General features: G+C 64.7%; 3 protein-coding genes across 7 annotated transcripts in view; 2 read left to right on the forward strand and 1 right to left on the reverse strand.

The window, feature by feature from the left end:
- Nucleotides 1-7,300, reverse strand: part of LOC123018816 (chloride channel protein ClC-Kb-like) — an 11,149-nt gene extending 3,849 nt beyond the window's left edge. For 3 of the 4 annotated variants that reach the window (XM_044421214.1, XM_044421212.1, XM_044421211.1), the window contains exons 1-12: nt 7,014-7,300; nt 6,174-6,340; nt 5,569-5,697; nt 5,035-5,163; nt 4,613-4,752; nt 4,328-4,405; nt 3,958-4,036; nt 3,201-3,326; nt 2,020-2,104; nt 1,822-1,923; nt 1,581-1,665; nt 806-979 (exon numbers count right to left, since the gene is read on the reverse strand). In XM_044421214.1, coding sequence (XP_044277149.1) covers nt 806-979; nt 1,581-1,665; nt 1,822-1,923; nt 2,020-2,104; nt 3,201-3,326; nt 3,958-4,036; nt 4,328-4,405; nt 4,613-4,752; nt 5,035-5,163; nt 5,569-5,697; nt 6,174-6,300 — 1,254 coding nt within the window. In that variant the 5' untranslated portion in view covers nt 6,301-6,340; nt 7,014-7,300. The remainder of the gene's footprint in view (nt 1-805; nt 980-1,580; nt 1,666-1,821; nt 1,924-2,019; nt 2,105-3,200; nt 3,327-3,957; nt 4,037-4,327; nt 4,406-4,612; nt 4,753-5,034; nt 5,164-5,568; nt 5,698-6,173; nt 6,341-7,013) is intronic. The other variant, XM_044421213.1, reaches the window with a different exon arrangement.
- Nucleotides 7,301-8,857: 1,557 nt separating this feature from the next.
- On the forward strand, nt 8,858-14,068 carry HSPB7 (heat shock protein family B (small) member 7). Its single transcript, XM_044421219.1, has 3 exons — nt 8,858-9,160; nt 10,079-10,212; nt 10,721-14,068. Exons 1-3 carry the CDS (start codon nt 9,082-9,084, stop codon nt 10,904-10,906), a joined length of 399 nt encoding a protein of 132 aa, XP_044277154.1. The 5' UTR covers nt 8,858-9,081; the 3' UTR covers nt 10,907-14,068.
- Nucleotides 14,069-14,952: 884 nt separating this feature from the next.
- ZBTB17 (zinc finger and BTB domain containing 17) overlaps nt 14,953-15,154 on the forward strand; it is an 8,157-nt gene continuing 7,955 nt past the window's right edge. For both annotated transcript variants that reach the window (XM_044421222.1, XM_044421223.1), the window contains exon 1: nt 14,953-15,060. In XM_044421222.1, coding sequence (XP_044277157.1) covers nt 15,054-15,060 — 7 coding nt within the window. In that variant the 5' untranslated portion in view covers nt 14,953-15,053. The remainder of the gene's footprint in view (nt 15,061-15,154) is intronic.

Here is a 15,154-nt window from a genome sequence, read left to right on the forward strand (position 1 = left end):
TGCTAACCCTAACCCTACCCTGGATTTCCCCATAACCCTAAAATAGGGACCAAATACCCATGAAATATGCCAATTTCAAAATACCCCACTTTCCGGAGATTTTTCCGGCCTGCTAATTCTTTCCGGCCCTTCTAAGCACTTCCCAGGCCTCGGAAGCCTCAGAACTGCCTTAGTTTTGCTAACCCTAACCCTACCCTGGATTTCCCCATAACCCTAAAATAGGGACCAAATACCCATGAAATATGCCAATTTCAAAATACCCCACTTTCTGGAGATTTTTCCGGCCTGCTAATTCTTTCCGGCCCTTCTAAGCACTTCCCAGGCCTCGGAAGCCTCGGAACTGCCTTAGTTTTGCTAACCCTAACCCTACCCTGGATTTTCCCATAACCCTAAAATAGGGACCAAATACCCATGAAATATGCCAATTTCAAAATACCCCACTTTCCGGAGATTTTTCCGGCCTGCTAATTCTATCTGCCCCTTCTAAGCACCTTCCAGGCCCCGGAAGCATCGGAAGCCCCTCCGTTTTGCTAACCCTAACCCTACCCTGGATTTCCCCCTGGGCTTGGACAGTGCAGATCCTCCCCGAGCTGCAGCCCCCTTGGAAGCCCTGGAGCCTTGGGGAGGGAGACCGGCCCCCGTGCGGAGACTCCCCTGGGCCCCCTGAGTCCCACAGGTGGCCGGCCAGAAGCTGAGCTCCCCCATGAGGAGACCAGGTGGAGATCTGCTGGTGCTCCAGCCTTCGGTCCAGAGGGGCCCAAGTGGGGGCAGAAGGCAGAGCGTGCTCAGCATCGCCGAGAAATACCTTCATCACCAGGAAGATGGCCAGCGTGCCAAAGATGGTGACGCGTGGGTCCCACCACTCGAGCCACAGGGCCTCAGGAGTGACCTGCAGCGGCTTGGCCAGCGACGCGTTCTGGGACAGGATACTCCAGGTGTGGTTGTCCAGCAGGGAGGTGAGCAGTTCCTTCATGCTCAGCTGGAGGGAGGAGAGGTGACCCGCTGCGGCGTCTGGGGTGCAAGCGGGAGCCCCGGGCCTCGGCCCCTGCAGGGGCTCCGCTGACAAGGGTGAGGCAAAGGGGGCTTCCGGGAGCAGGACCGCCGGGCCCTCTCGTGGCCCCAGGACACGGCCCCATGTGCAGCCACGGCAGAACCTCCCCCCACAGCCTCTCCCGCAGGCTCCAGCATGGGGGGGTGGGGGTGGCATTCAGTAGCCCAGCCAGCTCCCTCCAAAGGGCCAGTGCTGGCCACACACTGGTCTTGCTGGCCCACATCACACTTCAGAGGCCTCGCTTTTCCCGAGGCGGCATCCTCCTCGAAGCAACCTCTGCTGAGGAACAGCTCCCCTTGGAACCGCCAGAGGCCCTACGAGGCAACCACAACATGCCCCCAGTTTCTCCTGCAAAACTCCGGGAGCTTCAGCGCAGGATACGCCACCCGCCAGCATCGCTGCTTCGGCTGCCCATTGCAGGAGCAAACCAGCTGTGCTCCTTTGGCAGCAGCAGAATTCTGCTCTGTACATGCTCCGTGGTGCTCTCTGTCCAGGAGGAGGAAGGCCGAAAGTAGTCACCAGTATTTACCCTGGAGGCCATGAACTGCCCCAGGCTGGGAGGGAAGGTGATGGAGGAGAGCAAGAGAGCCACCAGCGCCGAGTAAAGGGGTTTCCTGGAAAAGCAGACCGAGACTTCAGGGCCATTTCTGGGCCCTCCGAAGGCAAAGTCACCATGTCACGAGCTGGGATCAGGCCGCTGTCATTCCCATCCAACGGCGCCAGGAGCAGCAGCGAGTGCCTCGGCATGCCGTGCCGGGTCAGAGGCTTACTCTGTCTGCAGGAGCTGGGCCGTGAGCAGATTCCTCCGGACGTAGCCCAGGAACCAGCGCTGGCTGAAGAGGTAGGCGCAGCTCACCCCCCCGCAGAGCAGTCTGCGAAAGACAGACGAGCCCGGTGGTGACCCCTCTCGCATGTTGCAGAGCCCCTGACCTGCCTGCCCCCCCGCACGGGGCAGAGCGCCTTCTCACCCCAGGAGCGCGAAGAAGAAGGTCTCTGGCAGGTCAAAGGGGAAGTCTGTCGTGAAGCTGGTCTTGAAGAGGGCCATGATGGTCTCTGGGAATGGGAAATGGAGCCACGATCGGCAAAGGTGCGCTGTTTCTGCCTCCGAGACCCTCCCGGGTCCCCGTCCCTGATCCCCCTTCCTCGAGATTGGAAGGCGGAGGGGGCTTCACCAGCAGAGAGCCCTGGGCCCGATGCCGGCAGCATTGCCAGGTGGGGCGAGAGACACACCTGCCTGGAGCCCTGGAGAGCTGTGGCTGCCGGTCAGTGCTGGCGACACTGAGCGAGACAGACCAGCGATTCAGCTCGGTGTGGGGCAGCTTCCTCTGGTCCCGTGTAATTTCCCGCGCATCGCTCTCCAGGCCCCTTCCCAGTGGCACAGTTGTCCCTTGCTGGGGAATCTGGACCCATGGGAAGCAAATCTTGTGTGGACTTAGCCTGCCCCAAGTTCGAGCTATGCAAAAGCCAAAACCAGGACTTGGACTTTTTGTGCAGGATGGGAAGGCACCAGAAACGTTCAGAAGCCGAGCCCACTTTGGTTCCTGGGGCACTCCCGAGGGAAGACGAGGCTTGTCCGATGCCAGACACACACCGTTGCCTGGGAGGTTCCAGGTTTTGTTTCCCGCATGGGCCGCCTCTGGACTTGCCGGTGCTTCCACCTGCCCTTGTGGATGCTGCAGCGATGTCCCTGCCCCAAATCTCTGGCATCGTTATTGTTAAGCTTCCGCAGGTTATATTCTCCTTCCTTTGTCTAACACAAAGTCTCCCCTTTTCTGCTCACAGTACAAGGAACCTTTTTTAAAGTTTTCAACAAGCTTTCCAAGATCACTTTCCTGAATGTGGGGGGGGGGGGGGGAGGCGGCCAATTCAAATGTTTTCATCCATGGGGGGGAGGGCTGAAACGGCCTCTCGGTGTCTCACACGCTCTTTCTAAGAGCTTTTAATTGGCTTTCTGTGCAAAGGAGGAGAGGCATTGTGGTTGCAATTGAGTGTCTCGGATGACGGGCGGAGAAGCAAGCCCGCCCCAAGCTGCTTTCGGCTGCAGTGGGTCTGCCTCGCAACCAACCCGGACTTTCCCAGCCCCACTGGCACTGCCTCACGCGCACTCCCATTCGGCCTGCAATCCATCCTGGGACACTCTTCTTCTGACCTTGCTCACTGTTGAAGACGGCCAGCAGGCGGAACATGAAGGCCCCACAAGTGGCGGAGAAGAAGCCCCTCCAGTAGTCCCGGACGGCAAAGTGGGAGGACATGACCTCGATGCTGAACAGCACCCCTGCGTGGAACCAGGCGCTGCATTACGAGGAGTGGCGCTCGCACTCGGGCCTGCAGGGCAGCCAGCGGCCAACGGGCCCCGCCTGGCCCAGGCCAGCCGAGTGCGCGGCAGACCTGAAGAGCTGGCCCTCGAGATGGGCGTCCCCAGCCAGCCCCTACGGACGGGCTCCCCGCCTGCGTAACGAGGAGAAGAGGGGCCCCAGGCCACTTCAGGCTGCTGGGGAGGCCCCGTCGCGAGGCCCGGTCCGCATGGAGGGGGCTGCCTAGAAGCTGCACAGGCCCAGGGGTGTCTCTGTGCCCCGACGAAGCAACACCGACACGAATACATGTAAATTTCACCAGAAGTAAGCCAGCAATTAATTTTGCAAGCACACCATCCCAAGGGAAACAAACTCTTCAACGGTTACAGTAAGCAGTTTGCAAGTGTTACTGATGATGATAATTAATACAAACAAACGGGCAGAGCTTGTGCAAACGAGAAGCCTTCACTCCCCCCCCCCCCCCCGGCCGCTCCGGGGAAGCGCCTGCTGGCCGCATCAAGTGCAGCTGCCCCTTGAAGCTCCTGCCCAGCCTCCCAGCTTGGAGAGCATGAGCCCCCAGCCTTCCCTGCCCCACCCCTCGGGCGCGCTCACCGCTGATGGGTGCCCCAAAGACCGTCGCCACGCCGACCGCTGCTCCAGCCACCAGCATCTCGTTCTGCTTGATTTTATTCTGGGGAAAGGAAGGCGGATGCTGAGGGGTCTCGCGCCGCTGGGGGGGCGAGCTGGCCCAGCTTCGCCCACCCATATGGTGGGCCCAAACCGCCCGGCTGGAGGGTGCTGCCACACAGCCACATTCAGCCCGTGCCACCTGTCCCTGCTAAGCAAATGCCTCTCCTGTCCCGCGCTGAACGACGTGGCGGCTCCCGGACAGCCCCCGGGGGGCAAGGGCCCGTTCGCTGTCTCGGCCCGTAGGGCCCGGCCCCCTTCCCTGCACTGCCCCTGGCTGGCTCCCTGCCCTCACCTCGTACTCCCCGGAGACGCTGGTCCGGATCTTCCCCAGGTAGGCAGCGATCATGCTGGAGAGGTGCACGAAGGGGCCCTGCTGGGAGGAGAGAAGGGGCTCTCCAGGCTCTGCCCCAGGGGTGTGCGGGGCCGGCCTCCTTCGGCAGTGCCCCACCCCTCGTGTGGGCCGGGTGTTCCCGTTCCAGGGGGCCCAGTCACTGCTCGAGGCCTTCCGGCCAAGCCGGGCAGGTCCTTTGCCCCCGTGGCCCATGCCTCCCGCCTGTGCCCTGGCAGGGGCACCCACCACTTTCCCGAGGAAGATGGTGCTGCCGCAGGCGAGGGTGCAGGTCAGGCCAACGGCCTTGGCCCCGAAGTTCTCGATGGCCAGGTACTCGCCCATGATTATGCCCGTCAGGATGACCTTCAGCTCGGGGATGCCGGAGCCTGCCCGGAAGAAGCACGCAGAGGGGGGCAGCCGCAGGGCCTCAGTGCTGCCGGGGAGCCCTCTGGGCTATTTCCTCCCCACCGACGGTTCCTGCCACCGCCGCCCTCCCCTCCAGCCATGCCCTCGGGCACCGAAGAGGCTGGCAGCCCATCTCTGCAGCATGGACGACGTCTCACCCCGCCCCCCCGCCAGCTTTTTCCTCCCTGGGCCAAGCAGGCCCATCTGCCGAGGAGAGCAAGGCAGAGCAGGAGGGGCGGCCCCGACCCGGTCCCCAGCCTCACCTCCAGAGTGCGGGGTGATGCTTTGTGCAAAGCCCGTGGAGAATGCCGAGAGCGCGACGGGGTACGTGGTCCAGGAAAGGAACTTCAGCACCGGGTAATCCCCGACTTCTTGGTAAAGCCATGCGTGGGCTGGAAGAGGCAGGATGTTGGAAGAAAAGGTGCGTCTTCCGGACGACTAAAGCGGCTTTGCTTGGACACGTTGTGGGTGACCGACACAAGGCTTTGGGGCACATCTACCCGTGCGGGAGGCGCCTGCAGGACAGCCCAGCATCCCATGCTGGGCACGGCTTCCCTGCCCAGGGACAACGCACTGGGGAGCTCGACCAGGAGAGCACCTGCGCACTGGTGCCCCGTGTGGGGGCAGCCAGTCAAGGCGGGGGCGAGAACGGCCTCCGTCCTGCTCCAGAAGGGCTCACGCATTCCCTGGCCGGCTGCCATCCTCTCCAGGCTGCCTCAGCCCAGAGTCAGCATCCCGCCATCGTTCCGAGGGTCCCTCTGTCAGCCCCCCGCCCACTGCTCCTGCCGGCAAGTTACCGTTGGCCACCTTGGAGACGGTGAAGTCCATGGCAAAGCTGACCAGGGCCATGAGGACCCCCAAGGCGAAGAGGAAGTACCAGTCGTCCCCCACACGGAAGAGCTGCGCCTTGACCCACAACAGGCAGCCTGCAGGGGGCGGGCAGCGTGAGACGGCGGGGCCTCAGTGTCAGGGCCACCCCCGCAGTGGCTCGCCAGAGGCATCTTCTCCAAGCGCTGCTGCCCCCAATTCCAGGCGCAACCGTGCGCCACTGCACCTCGCACTCCACGGCCAGATGGGGTGCCAAGGGGGCGGTGCGGACTCTCCGGTCGGACCCTCAGGAGCGAAAGGGACCGGCAGCCCTGGCTCTGGCTCTGCGGGGCTCCCCTTCGCCTTCGGGAGACCACGGCGTGGCTCTTGAGCTCTTCCTCTCTGGGCTCGGCAGGCCCATGGCCAAGGGGAGCACCAGGGCAGGCTGCCTCCGGGCATTTGGTCCTGGCCAGATTCGGCTCCTGGCGAGTCCGGCTGGGCATGCGCTCCCAGACCTGCTGCCCGGGCCGGCCAGGGCCACTTGCCTGGAGGTCCCCCACCTCCCGCCCCCTCTGTGCCCAGCGGCCCTCCTTACCTCTGACCTTCTTCCGTGTTCCCGGCCAGGGCCGCCAGCTTTCCTCCCAGGCCAGAAAGCGTTCCTCCTCACCCTCGCCTCCCTCCTCCCCTCTGCGGACCACCGGCTCCCCTTCTGCAGGCATCATTTGAGCCAGGCCAGCGGCCCTGGGAAGGCGGAGTGTCGAGCTGGAGAGAGAAGGCAGGAGGCAGGCCTGGCTGTGGCCCCTTCATGGCCAGGGGAGGGGAGGGGAGGGGAGGTCTCTCTGCTTCCCAATACCAGCATCCCGGCCACCCACACCTGGAGTCATGGTGGAATAGGAGCAGTTGGGCCCCTGAGACACCTGCCGGCTGCTTCTGGGCAGAGCCACAAATTCCCACCCCGTGGCACCCCCTGGATGCTTGGACTGCAATTCCCATCGCTGCCTGGTGCCTAGCGACATCCCTGGCAGGTGCCAGTTGTGGGAGACTGAGCTGTGCAGGGGCATTGGCGGGGCCCCAGGGGGCCATTCCTGGCAGGGCAGGGCAGGGCAGGGCAGGGCAGGGCAGGGCTGCTCAGCGCCAGCAGGGTGCGTGTGGGGCGGCCAGACTCGTGAGAGGCGAGGCCAGGTGGGGCTGTGCAGCCCCGGGGAAGGTCGCTCCACAGGAATGCCCATTGTTCCGAAACCAGCCACATTCCTGCCTCGTTTCACCCAAGTCAGAACTCCGCCGCGCGTTTCCAAGACCCCAACAACCGGTAAGCATACAAGTTAAAAGTAAGGCCCCCCCCCCCATGCAGCACACACATTGGAGTGGCAGGGATGGTGGTCTGCTGCCGGGGGAGGTTGTGCTGGAAGCCCCCAGTGCAGCTTCTTCCCCTTACCTGAGGCTGAAAGTGGACTCTGCAAGCTTTCACACAGGTATGCCTTGTGCCGAAGGGCGCTTGCTCCCAAGTAAGTGCCAAGGCGCGGAAGCTGAGATACCCCTCTGATCCTCGGTTTCAGCAGTCACTGCATCAAAGCAAATCCCTTCCCTGCACCTGCATCGGCCAGGTAACACACCTGTACGGGCCAGGTAACACACCTGTCTTCCCGGCTTTCTCTCCGCCCCTCTTTCTCTCCCTGACCTCCAAATAGCCACCGGTGTTTGTGGGCACTGCAGAAAATGCCCTTGAGAGAGCAAGGCTGAGCCACCCTGGAAAGAACCAGAGCAGAGCCGCAGGTGGGGACGCTCGCTGGAACCGGCCCAAGCTGGCCCGCGTCCGCCACACTTTCCCTCCCCGCCTGTCATCCGATCCGGGTATTAGCAGTCCCTGGACCTGTTTGCATTCACAGTGACTCGCGCTGGCTCTTCCCAGCGATGGGCTGTGTTGGGAGGAGCAGGGGCTCAGGAGGGCCGGCCTCGTCCTCGCAGGGCTGTTGAGAGGATCAAAGGGACAGCTGGAGGACACGGGCCCTCCTTCGCTTTCTCACAAAAGGGAAAACGTGTGGTGTGGACCCACTGATGTAATGGCCCTGCTTTTAGCATCTTACTCTGCCGCCACCTTTCAGTTGGTTTCCTGTGCTTCTGGAAGGATCCCACGCTTTGCTGCTGGTCTCGTCCTGACTCTCCTCTGTGCCATTTGGGGTTCTGCTTTGAACCTTTGCGTTTTATGGCTGCCTGCTGCAAGGGGTGGGCTTGTCCTAATGGGTGAGGACAAGGCGGTCAGCCCTTGCGGACGCCCCCTTCCCCGCGAGTGGCAGCGATCCTCGCAGGCCGGCTCAGCCCGCATCCTCTTGCGAGGTGGGGCAAAGGGCCCCTCGGAATCCCGCCCTGCGCTCCAGAGGGCTGGCGCCGTGTGGGAACGGCACGGAGCAAGCCCTCCGCGTGACCCCAGCCCGCTGGGCCTCGAGGGAGCCAAGCGTGACTCAGGCTTTTGCCGCAGCGATGACCCCGCAGCCGCATTTAGCGCCGAGCCGGCCCCCGCCCGGCATGCGTGCCCGGAGCCGGCTGGGGGGCGCCCGCCCGGCTCAGCCCTGCCGGGACACTCGCCCCAAGCTGCCCTGCCCCTCCATGGCCACACGCATTCCTGGCACGGGAGGACCGGCCCGCTTGGCACAGGCCCTGGAATGGCTCTGGGAGCCGTTCCAGCAAGTTGCGGAAGAGCGCCTTACATGGGCGAAGGAGCGGGCAGGCAGGGAAGCGGCGAGAGCCAGCAGGGCACACTGCTCTGCTGGGGAAGGGCTGCCGCGGCCGCCCCTTCCTTCCCCTCCCGTCCCTTCCCTCCAGGCCCTCTGTCACGGTTGTGATCCGGGCAGCGTTTGCACTGTGAGGCTTTTCCTACGGTCCCCTTCCCAGCTGGATTGCCACCTGCTACCGTGACCAAGCCCCCGCCCAAAGAGCTGCGGTGACTGTCCAAGCCCAGCGCCTTTGGAGCGCTCCCCACGGCAGCCCGAGGCGCCCCGGTGGCCCCAGCCGGGGCATCACGACCCCAGCCTCTGCCAGCCCAAGTGTGCCCGTGGGGCTCCCTGGATGCTGCGCGGGGCCCTTCCATGCAGGCGGGACGGGACGGCAGCCCTCTGGGGAGGCAGAGCAACAGGCCAGCCGGGCAGGCGTGGCTCCTGTTTGTGTGGAGCCCACCGAGGGACACGTTCCACGAGGCTTATCAGCGTGATGCATAACGCCCTAAATTTAGCCCTTGACAGGAGTCCTGGGAGGCGGCCAGGGAGCGCGGGTTGCTTTATAAGCTCCGGAGCTGCCCGGGCAGCCAAGTGAACGCAAGCCAGTGGGGGCCGATTCCGGAAGGGTCCGCCGGAGCCACTCCCCACCTGCATCTTGTCCCAGAAAGAGGCGCTTCGTCGGAGGACAGACCACACACGCCTGCCTCCTTCCCAGGGACCCTCGCCTGGAGCCACCCCGCCCTCCTGCTCCCTCCTTGGTCCGCTCCTGGCAGCCTCTCCCGCCGTCATCCCATGGAGAAAGCCCACGGAATATTTGGCGATGATTTTGGGGGCTTCAGGAGGCCACACGGTGAAGTGCTGGGCTTCTCAGGCAAGTTGGGGCAGCAGTGGGGCAGCCGGGGGCCTGCTGGCTTCCTCCGCAGGCGCTGTTCTTCTCCCCACTGCTACGGGAAGGACCGGGGCCCTCTGGGGACTCCCACGCCCCATCTCGCTCCGCTGACTGGCAGGGGCTCCCCAGGCCACGGGTGGGGAGGGGTCTCTGTCCTGCTTGTGGTCACCAAGGGGCCTTCCTAATGGGGGATCTGCTGCGGGTGGGCGTGGACCCTGTCGTTCCCCCCTGGATGCAGGAGCTCCTCCGACGGGCGGCTGCCGGGCTGGTTCCCACACTTCTGGAACGCCAGCAGGACCAGCAGGAGGTGCCTCTGCGAGGGCGGCAAAGGGGCTCCCTGCCCATCCACCCCACCCCAGGCGCCATCGCATGGCTGCATTGCTGCTCTCGGCAGGGCAGGGCTCCGTGCAGGGCGCCTCCTGGAGGGGTGCCCGGAGAAGCCCAAAGTACGGCCCCTTCGGGCTGGCCAGGGCCCCTGGGCGGGAAGGGCGTGATGCAGCCTTCTGCCGGGTGCCCCGAGGAGGAGGGGGGGGGAGGCAGCGCTGGCAGGAAAGAACCCGCATCCGTGCCCTTTCAGACCTCTGTCTGGCCAGGCGGAGACCTGGGGACCCAGCCCAGAGGAAGCAGGGCCGGAGCAGCGCTTTTCCTGCTCCTCGGACCAGGGGCCTCCTGGGGCAGTGAGCGCACCGAGCGTCCAAGAGGGCTGTCCCTCTGGTTGGCTTGCAGTGCAAACAGGCACGGCACACGAGGAGGCAGGAAGGGGCCCGCAATGCCCCAGTTGCTGCAGCGCCCTTTCCCCAGCTTCCAGTCTCCAGCGAAGGATGGCCGAGCCTCCTTTTCACGGGCAGGGACACCCATCCTTGTGGGAAGGTTGGCATTCAGCTCCTCTCCTTCCTGCAGGCCGTGCTGGCGGCATGGGAAACATCAAGACCTTCGGGGACACATACCAGTTTGTGGTGGACGTCAGCGACTTCTCCCCGGAGGACATCATTATCACCACCTCGAAGAACCAGATCGAAGTTCGCGCCGAAAAGGTGAGTGCCCCAGAGTTGCCCTCCCCCGGCTGCGGCTGGGCGCGCAGAGGTCGCCTCAGGGCATGGAGGGGCCTGGGGGGGGCTGCCAGCAGAGGGCTGCAGAACCTCCAGGCTGGGGCCAGTCCCAGCCTGTAGAAAGTGACAGCCTTGTGGGACGCAGCCGCGTCAGCAGCCGTGGGCACCAGCCGTCCCTCACATGCTTCGGGGTCCTGCCTTGGCACTGCCTGTGGAGGGAAGGCCGGGAAGGGCTGCCCCTTTGCTTGGCCGGCCAGCAGTGGGAAGCAGCACTCTGCTTTGGCTCCCGGCGCAGGCGTGTCTGACGGCGCTTTCTGGCCGGCAAGCCCTCGAGGGGCATGGCAACATCCAGGCTCACTCTCGACCGATGGGTATGGCCTGGGGCAGGCTGCCCGCCCATCGCTGCCGCTGCTTGGGCTGCGCCCACTGCACCTGCCCATCTCTTGGGGCGACATCCTCACACGGCCTTGACTGCGCTCTCCTTCCCCCGCAGCTGGCGGCCGATGGGACCATCATGAACACCTTCACCCACAAGTGCCAGCTCCCGGAAGACGTGGACCCCACCTCAGTCACCTCGGCCCTGGGTGCCGATGGCTCCCTGACAGTCAAAGCGAGGCGGCGCCCGGCCAAGCACCCGGAGCATGTCCAACAGACCTTTCGGACTGAGATCAAGATCTGAGGCTTTGGCGCGAGGGGTGGGTGCTCGCCGGGGGCAGCAGGGTGTGCGGGGAGGGCGCCGGGGACCGGTTCTGGAGGTGAGGAGGGTCTGGCCGACTGGCAGCCCGACCAGAGCTCTCCTTTGGACTTCGCGGCTTTTCGTGGGATTGGCATAAATTATTGGTGACACTTGCTAGCTCGGCCCCCTCCGCTTGCTCCTTCGCTGCAGCTGCCGCTTGCCACCCTGCGAAATCCCAGCCTTGCCCTGGAGGGCCGGGGCCTGGTCTGGTGTGCCCCTCGCGGGTGCTGGGACAGGGCAGGGGGCCGGCGCCTTCTCGCCCCACACCCCAAGCCTGCCACGCTCCAGCTCTCCTCATGCTGCACACATGACTCCCCTTCCCAAGGGTTTTCTGACAACAGGAACGTTTTCGGAGGGGGGAGTGGATGGATTCTGAGACACACAGCAGGACCGTCATTCAGCCCAGCTGCCCAAGGGGAACCCTCTCTGGGTGGGAGAGACTCCAGCTTTGGGCCACGCTCCACGTCTGCTTTGCTCGGGGGGAGTTGAACAAGGACGCCGAGCCGAATCCAGCAGTGCCCTGTGGGTGGGATTCAGGATTGGGGGGCAGCAGGTCGGAAGCGGGCGAGGGCCCTCCTGGGAGGACTCCCACCTGGAGCAAGGCTGGGATTTCGCAGGGGCTCGGTGGGGGGGCAAGCCTTGGGGAGGTGCGGCGTGTTCGCCGAGCAGCCCGAGGCTGCACCTATTCCAGCCGGAAGGTCCCAAGGGACATGGCGCAACTGGCATCCAGCGGAGCCTGTGCAGGGTTCCTGTGGAGGCTCGCCGTGGGTGCCCCTCCAGCCCTCGCTGGACTACCACACCCATCACCCCACCCTGCAGGCTGTTCCGACAGGGCTAATGGGAGTTGCAGTCCAACAGCCACCGGTTGCTGAACCCCGATTTCTGCAGATCCTCTGCCAGCACTGCTGATGCTCCAGTTTCACACCTCGCTGGCTTTGCGTGTCTCTCTTCGAAGGGGAACTTGAGGAGGAAGCATTGAGCCTTGGGATATTAGCTAGGACTGCTTCTCGGAGGGAACTCTGCCATGACGCGGAGAGGGTCCGGCGGAGGGCGCCTGTGTCCTTGGGGCTCTTCCCGACAGTCCGCTGCTCTCCGGTCTTTGTGGGCCCCGGGCCAAGACTCACTCGGGACACAGCAGAGACAGGGAAGGAAGAACTGACTCACCCTCTGGAAATAGGCGCTGACAATGGACAGAGACCACCAGCTGGGCTGACGGGCCGGTGCTCCTGGTGGGCGGGGGCTGCAGAATGTTGGCTCTACAAGAGCAGAGCTTGGAGGGGGCCAAGGAGGCCCTCGGGTCCAGCCCCTGCTGCTGCAGGGCACCAAGCCAGCCCTTCCCACACGGGGGGCTGTGTGGGAGAGCCCCCCCCAGGCAGCCAGTGCCACTCGCATTGCTCTGACTGTGAGGAAGCTTCTCCCGATGTCCAGCCCGAATCTGGGCTGCCGCAACCTGAGTCGAGTATTCCGTGTCCTGCACTCTGCCGTGGCCGCTCAGGAGCCCCAGGAGAGGGGCAGATTGCCAGGCACATGGGCCCAGTCTCCCTGGGTGGTTCTGCCCCAAACCTCCCAGCCCCAGTTGCCAAACTTCACCGACCAAACTGGAGCACACACACGGTGCAGCAATGCACACAAGCTCAGCAAAATCCAGCTGGCACAAGCGAGCTCCGGCTGGCCGGACGGGATGCGTGCGCCGCACTCTGCCTGGGTATGAAAAGAGGAGCCCAAAGGGACCAGAGGCCGGCCGGCCCATCCCGGGTGGAGGCAGGACTCCAGCCCGTCCGCAAACGGGCAGGCCTGCTTGGGAGCCCACGCTCTGAGTGCAGCCTCCGCTGCTTTCATGCAGAGGCAGGTGAGTGAGCTGCAGGACGCAGGCCATGTTGGAGATCACATGCCAGGAGCTCCGACACGGGAAGTCATCTCTGCAGCTAGAAGGCCAGGAAGTCGGGGGGGAGGCCAGGCTAGAGCCCTCTCAGGCTAGCTGTTCTGGCACGGGGCTCCTTTCATTTGTCGGATTCTGTCCGTGGGACTCGCAGGGATGCGGGCCAGACGCAGGCTCAGCAGGGCAGCCGGCATTCCTGCTCCCTGGCATGGCAGCCGAGAGAGGGACAGGCCTGCAGGCAGCTTCTTTTGCCGGGCTGGCTTCCTACGGGAGTCTACATTTGGGAGGTGCTATGGGAGCATACCCCGTTGCCCCCTCTGCGCAGAGGAGCTCCTGGCCTATTTCTGTCCGCCCGAGTACGTGGTGGGGACCAGGGTGGCGAGGCTCTTGCACGAGATGCTGGCCTGTCTCCAAAGCGGTGGCTGGTGGGGAAGGGCCAACTCTGGACCTTGTGTTGTCTGCAAAACAGGCCGGGCGGCACCTCCTGTTTGGCCCTGGGACAAGACTGTTGTGAGTTGCCACAAGCCCTCGCCCAGCAGACCGCGGGGGCTGCACTGTTCAGACGCCAGACGCCTGCAGAGGTCACCGTGTCCTCTCCCGCTTCGGCATTCAGGGGCCGTCAGCTGCGCATACTGGGTCAGGGAAGGATAAGCCCAACTAGACAGGCACCAGAAAAGGAATCTGATGGGAAGCCGGCCCGCTGGCACGTTGTCCTGCAGGCAGCGCCTTCCTGGCCGGCTTTGCACTCCAGAGGGACTTTGGGAAGGTGCCCATCCAGGCAGGCAGGAGCGAAGGAACTCAGCCAGCCAGTCCTCCTGGGGCCGGGGTGCCTGCCCCACCCTTGGGCAGTTTTATCCATTTCGAAAGGCCGGAGCAGCAAAGGCTGAGCAAGCGGGAGAGTAAAGCCATGTGGGGGCTCGGGGTGCTGCTTTGCGTTCCTGCCCCCCCACTCCCCTCCCCCCAGGGCTGACGTGCTGACATGAGAATCTACCCTGTTGGAAGCTTGCAGGACTAGCCTGTGTGTGACTGTGCAAATATGAGAACATCCTGCATGGGGGAGCAGTGGGGTGCCCCCAATGGACGCTCTGAAGAGGGCTGAAGTGCCCAGTAAAGCAAATTATGAAATGCTGAGAAAAGGCAGATTCCTCTACAGTTGCTTGGATTGGATGGACTGCTCGTCCTCGCAAGCTTTGCATGCCAGAATAAACACCTCCGTTTTCAAGGCATCACAGGGCCCTTTGTGGTTTGTCGCTTCGATGGACTAACACGGTTGCCCGCTCTGGCAACTGGGGCTGAGGCACTTCTGCAGCGCGTTCGCCCTGGCTGATCCCGGATTGGCACTTAGGATGGGGGGGGGGGCACGTTCTGTACATCCCGTGAAGCGAACCTTGCAAAACAGCGACGCCTCCTGGCACAAGGGTCCGCCCGGTTGCAGCTGAGGCACAGGGGCCTAGGAGCCGCCTTGCCCCTCGCAGGCACTGCGGCCGCTTTCCGGGGTTTCAGGCAGACCCCGCCTGGCCCTCTTCGGCGATGCTGCGGGGACTTAGTCCGTGCGGGCAAGGCGGGCCCCTACGGCAGCCCCACGGCCCCCTAAGCTTCCAGTCCTCATGGTTCTGAGCAAAGGCGCTACCCGAAAGAAAAGGCCAGGAGCCGCCGCGTGCCGAGCAGCCCCTGCAAGGCCGGTCCAACCCAGGGCTGCCGAACCCGCACCCGGGGCTCCCGCGGGCAGTGCCAGGGCTCTGCCCGGAGCGCCCCTCCCCGCGACGCTCAGAGACGAGCCGCTGAAGCGCCCCGCGTTCCGCCGAGGACGGAGCCCGCCCGGCAGCACAGGGCACCGGGGCCCGCGCGGCTGCCGCAGGAAGCGCCGCTGAGCCGAGCCGAGCCGAGCCGAGCCGCTCCCCGCCGCACGCCGGGCACGTGCAGGCGGCGATCGAGGCGCGGGCGGGTCGGGCTGCGCGGCCACGGCCCGCGCCTCCGGCGTCACGGCGGGACAGGGCGGGGCGGGCCAATGCCGAGCGAGACGCCGCGCAGCGCGCGCAAGCCCCGGCCGTGCGCCTGCGCACGTCGACCTCCGTGGAAGAGGGCGGTGGCCACGCCGACGCCGCTTCCGCCCGCCCCGAAGATGGCGGCGCCCTTTGTCTGTTCCGTGTCACTCTGAGCGCCGCCGCCGCCGCCGCCGCCAGTTGGACGGGATTATGTGACGCGCCCGGGATGGCAGGTGGGGGGGTCGGCGGAGGGAGGGGCCTGGGAGGGGCGCGGGCGGGGGGCGCGGCGGGCCCGCCGGGCAGGCATGGGCGGCGGGCGGCGGGGGA

Source organism: Varanus komodoensis, unplaced genomic scaffold (genome assembly GCF_004798865.1).
Source record: "Varanus komodoensis strain SLA01 unplaced genomic scaffold, ASM479886v1 scaffold116, whole genome shotgun sequence".
Lineage (NCBI taxonomy): Eukaryota > Metazoa > Chordata > Lepidosauria > Squamata > Varanidae > Varanus > Varanus komodoensis.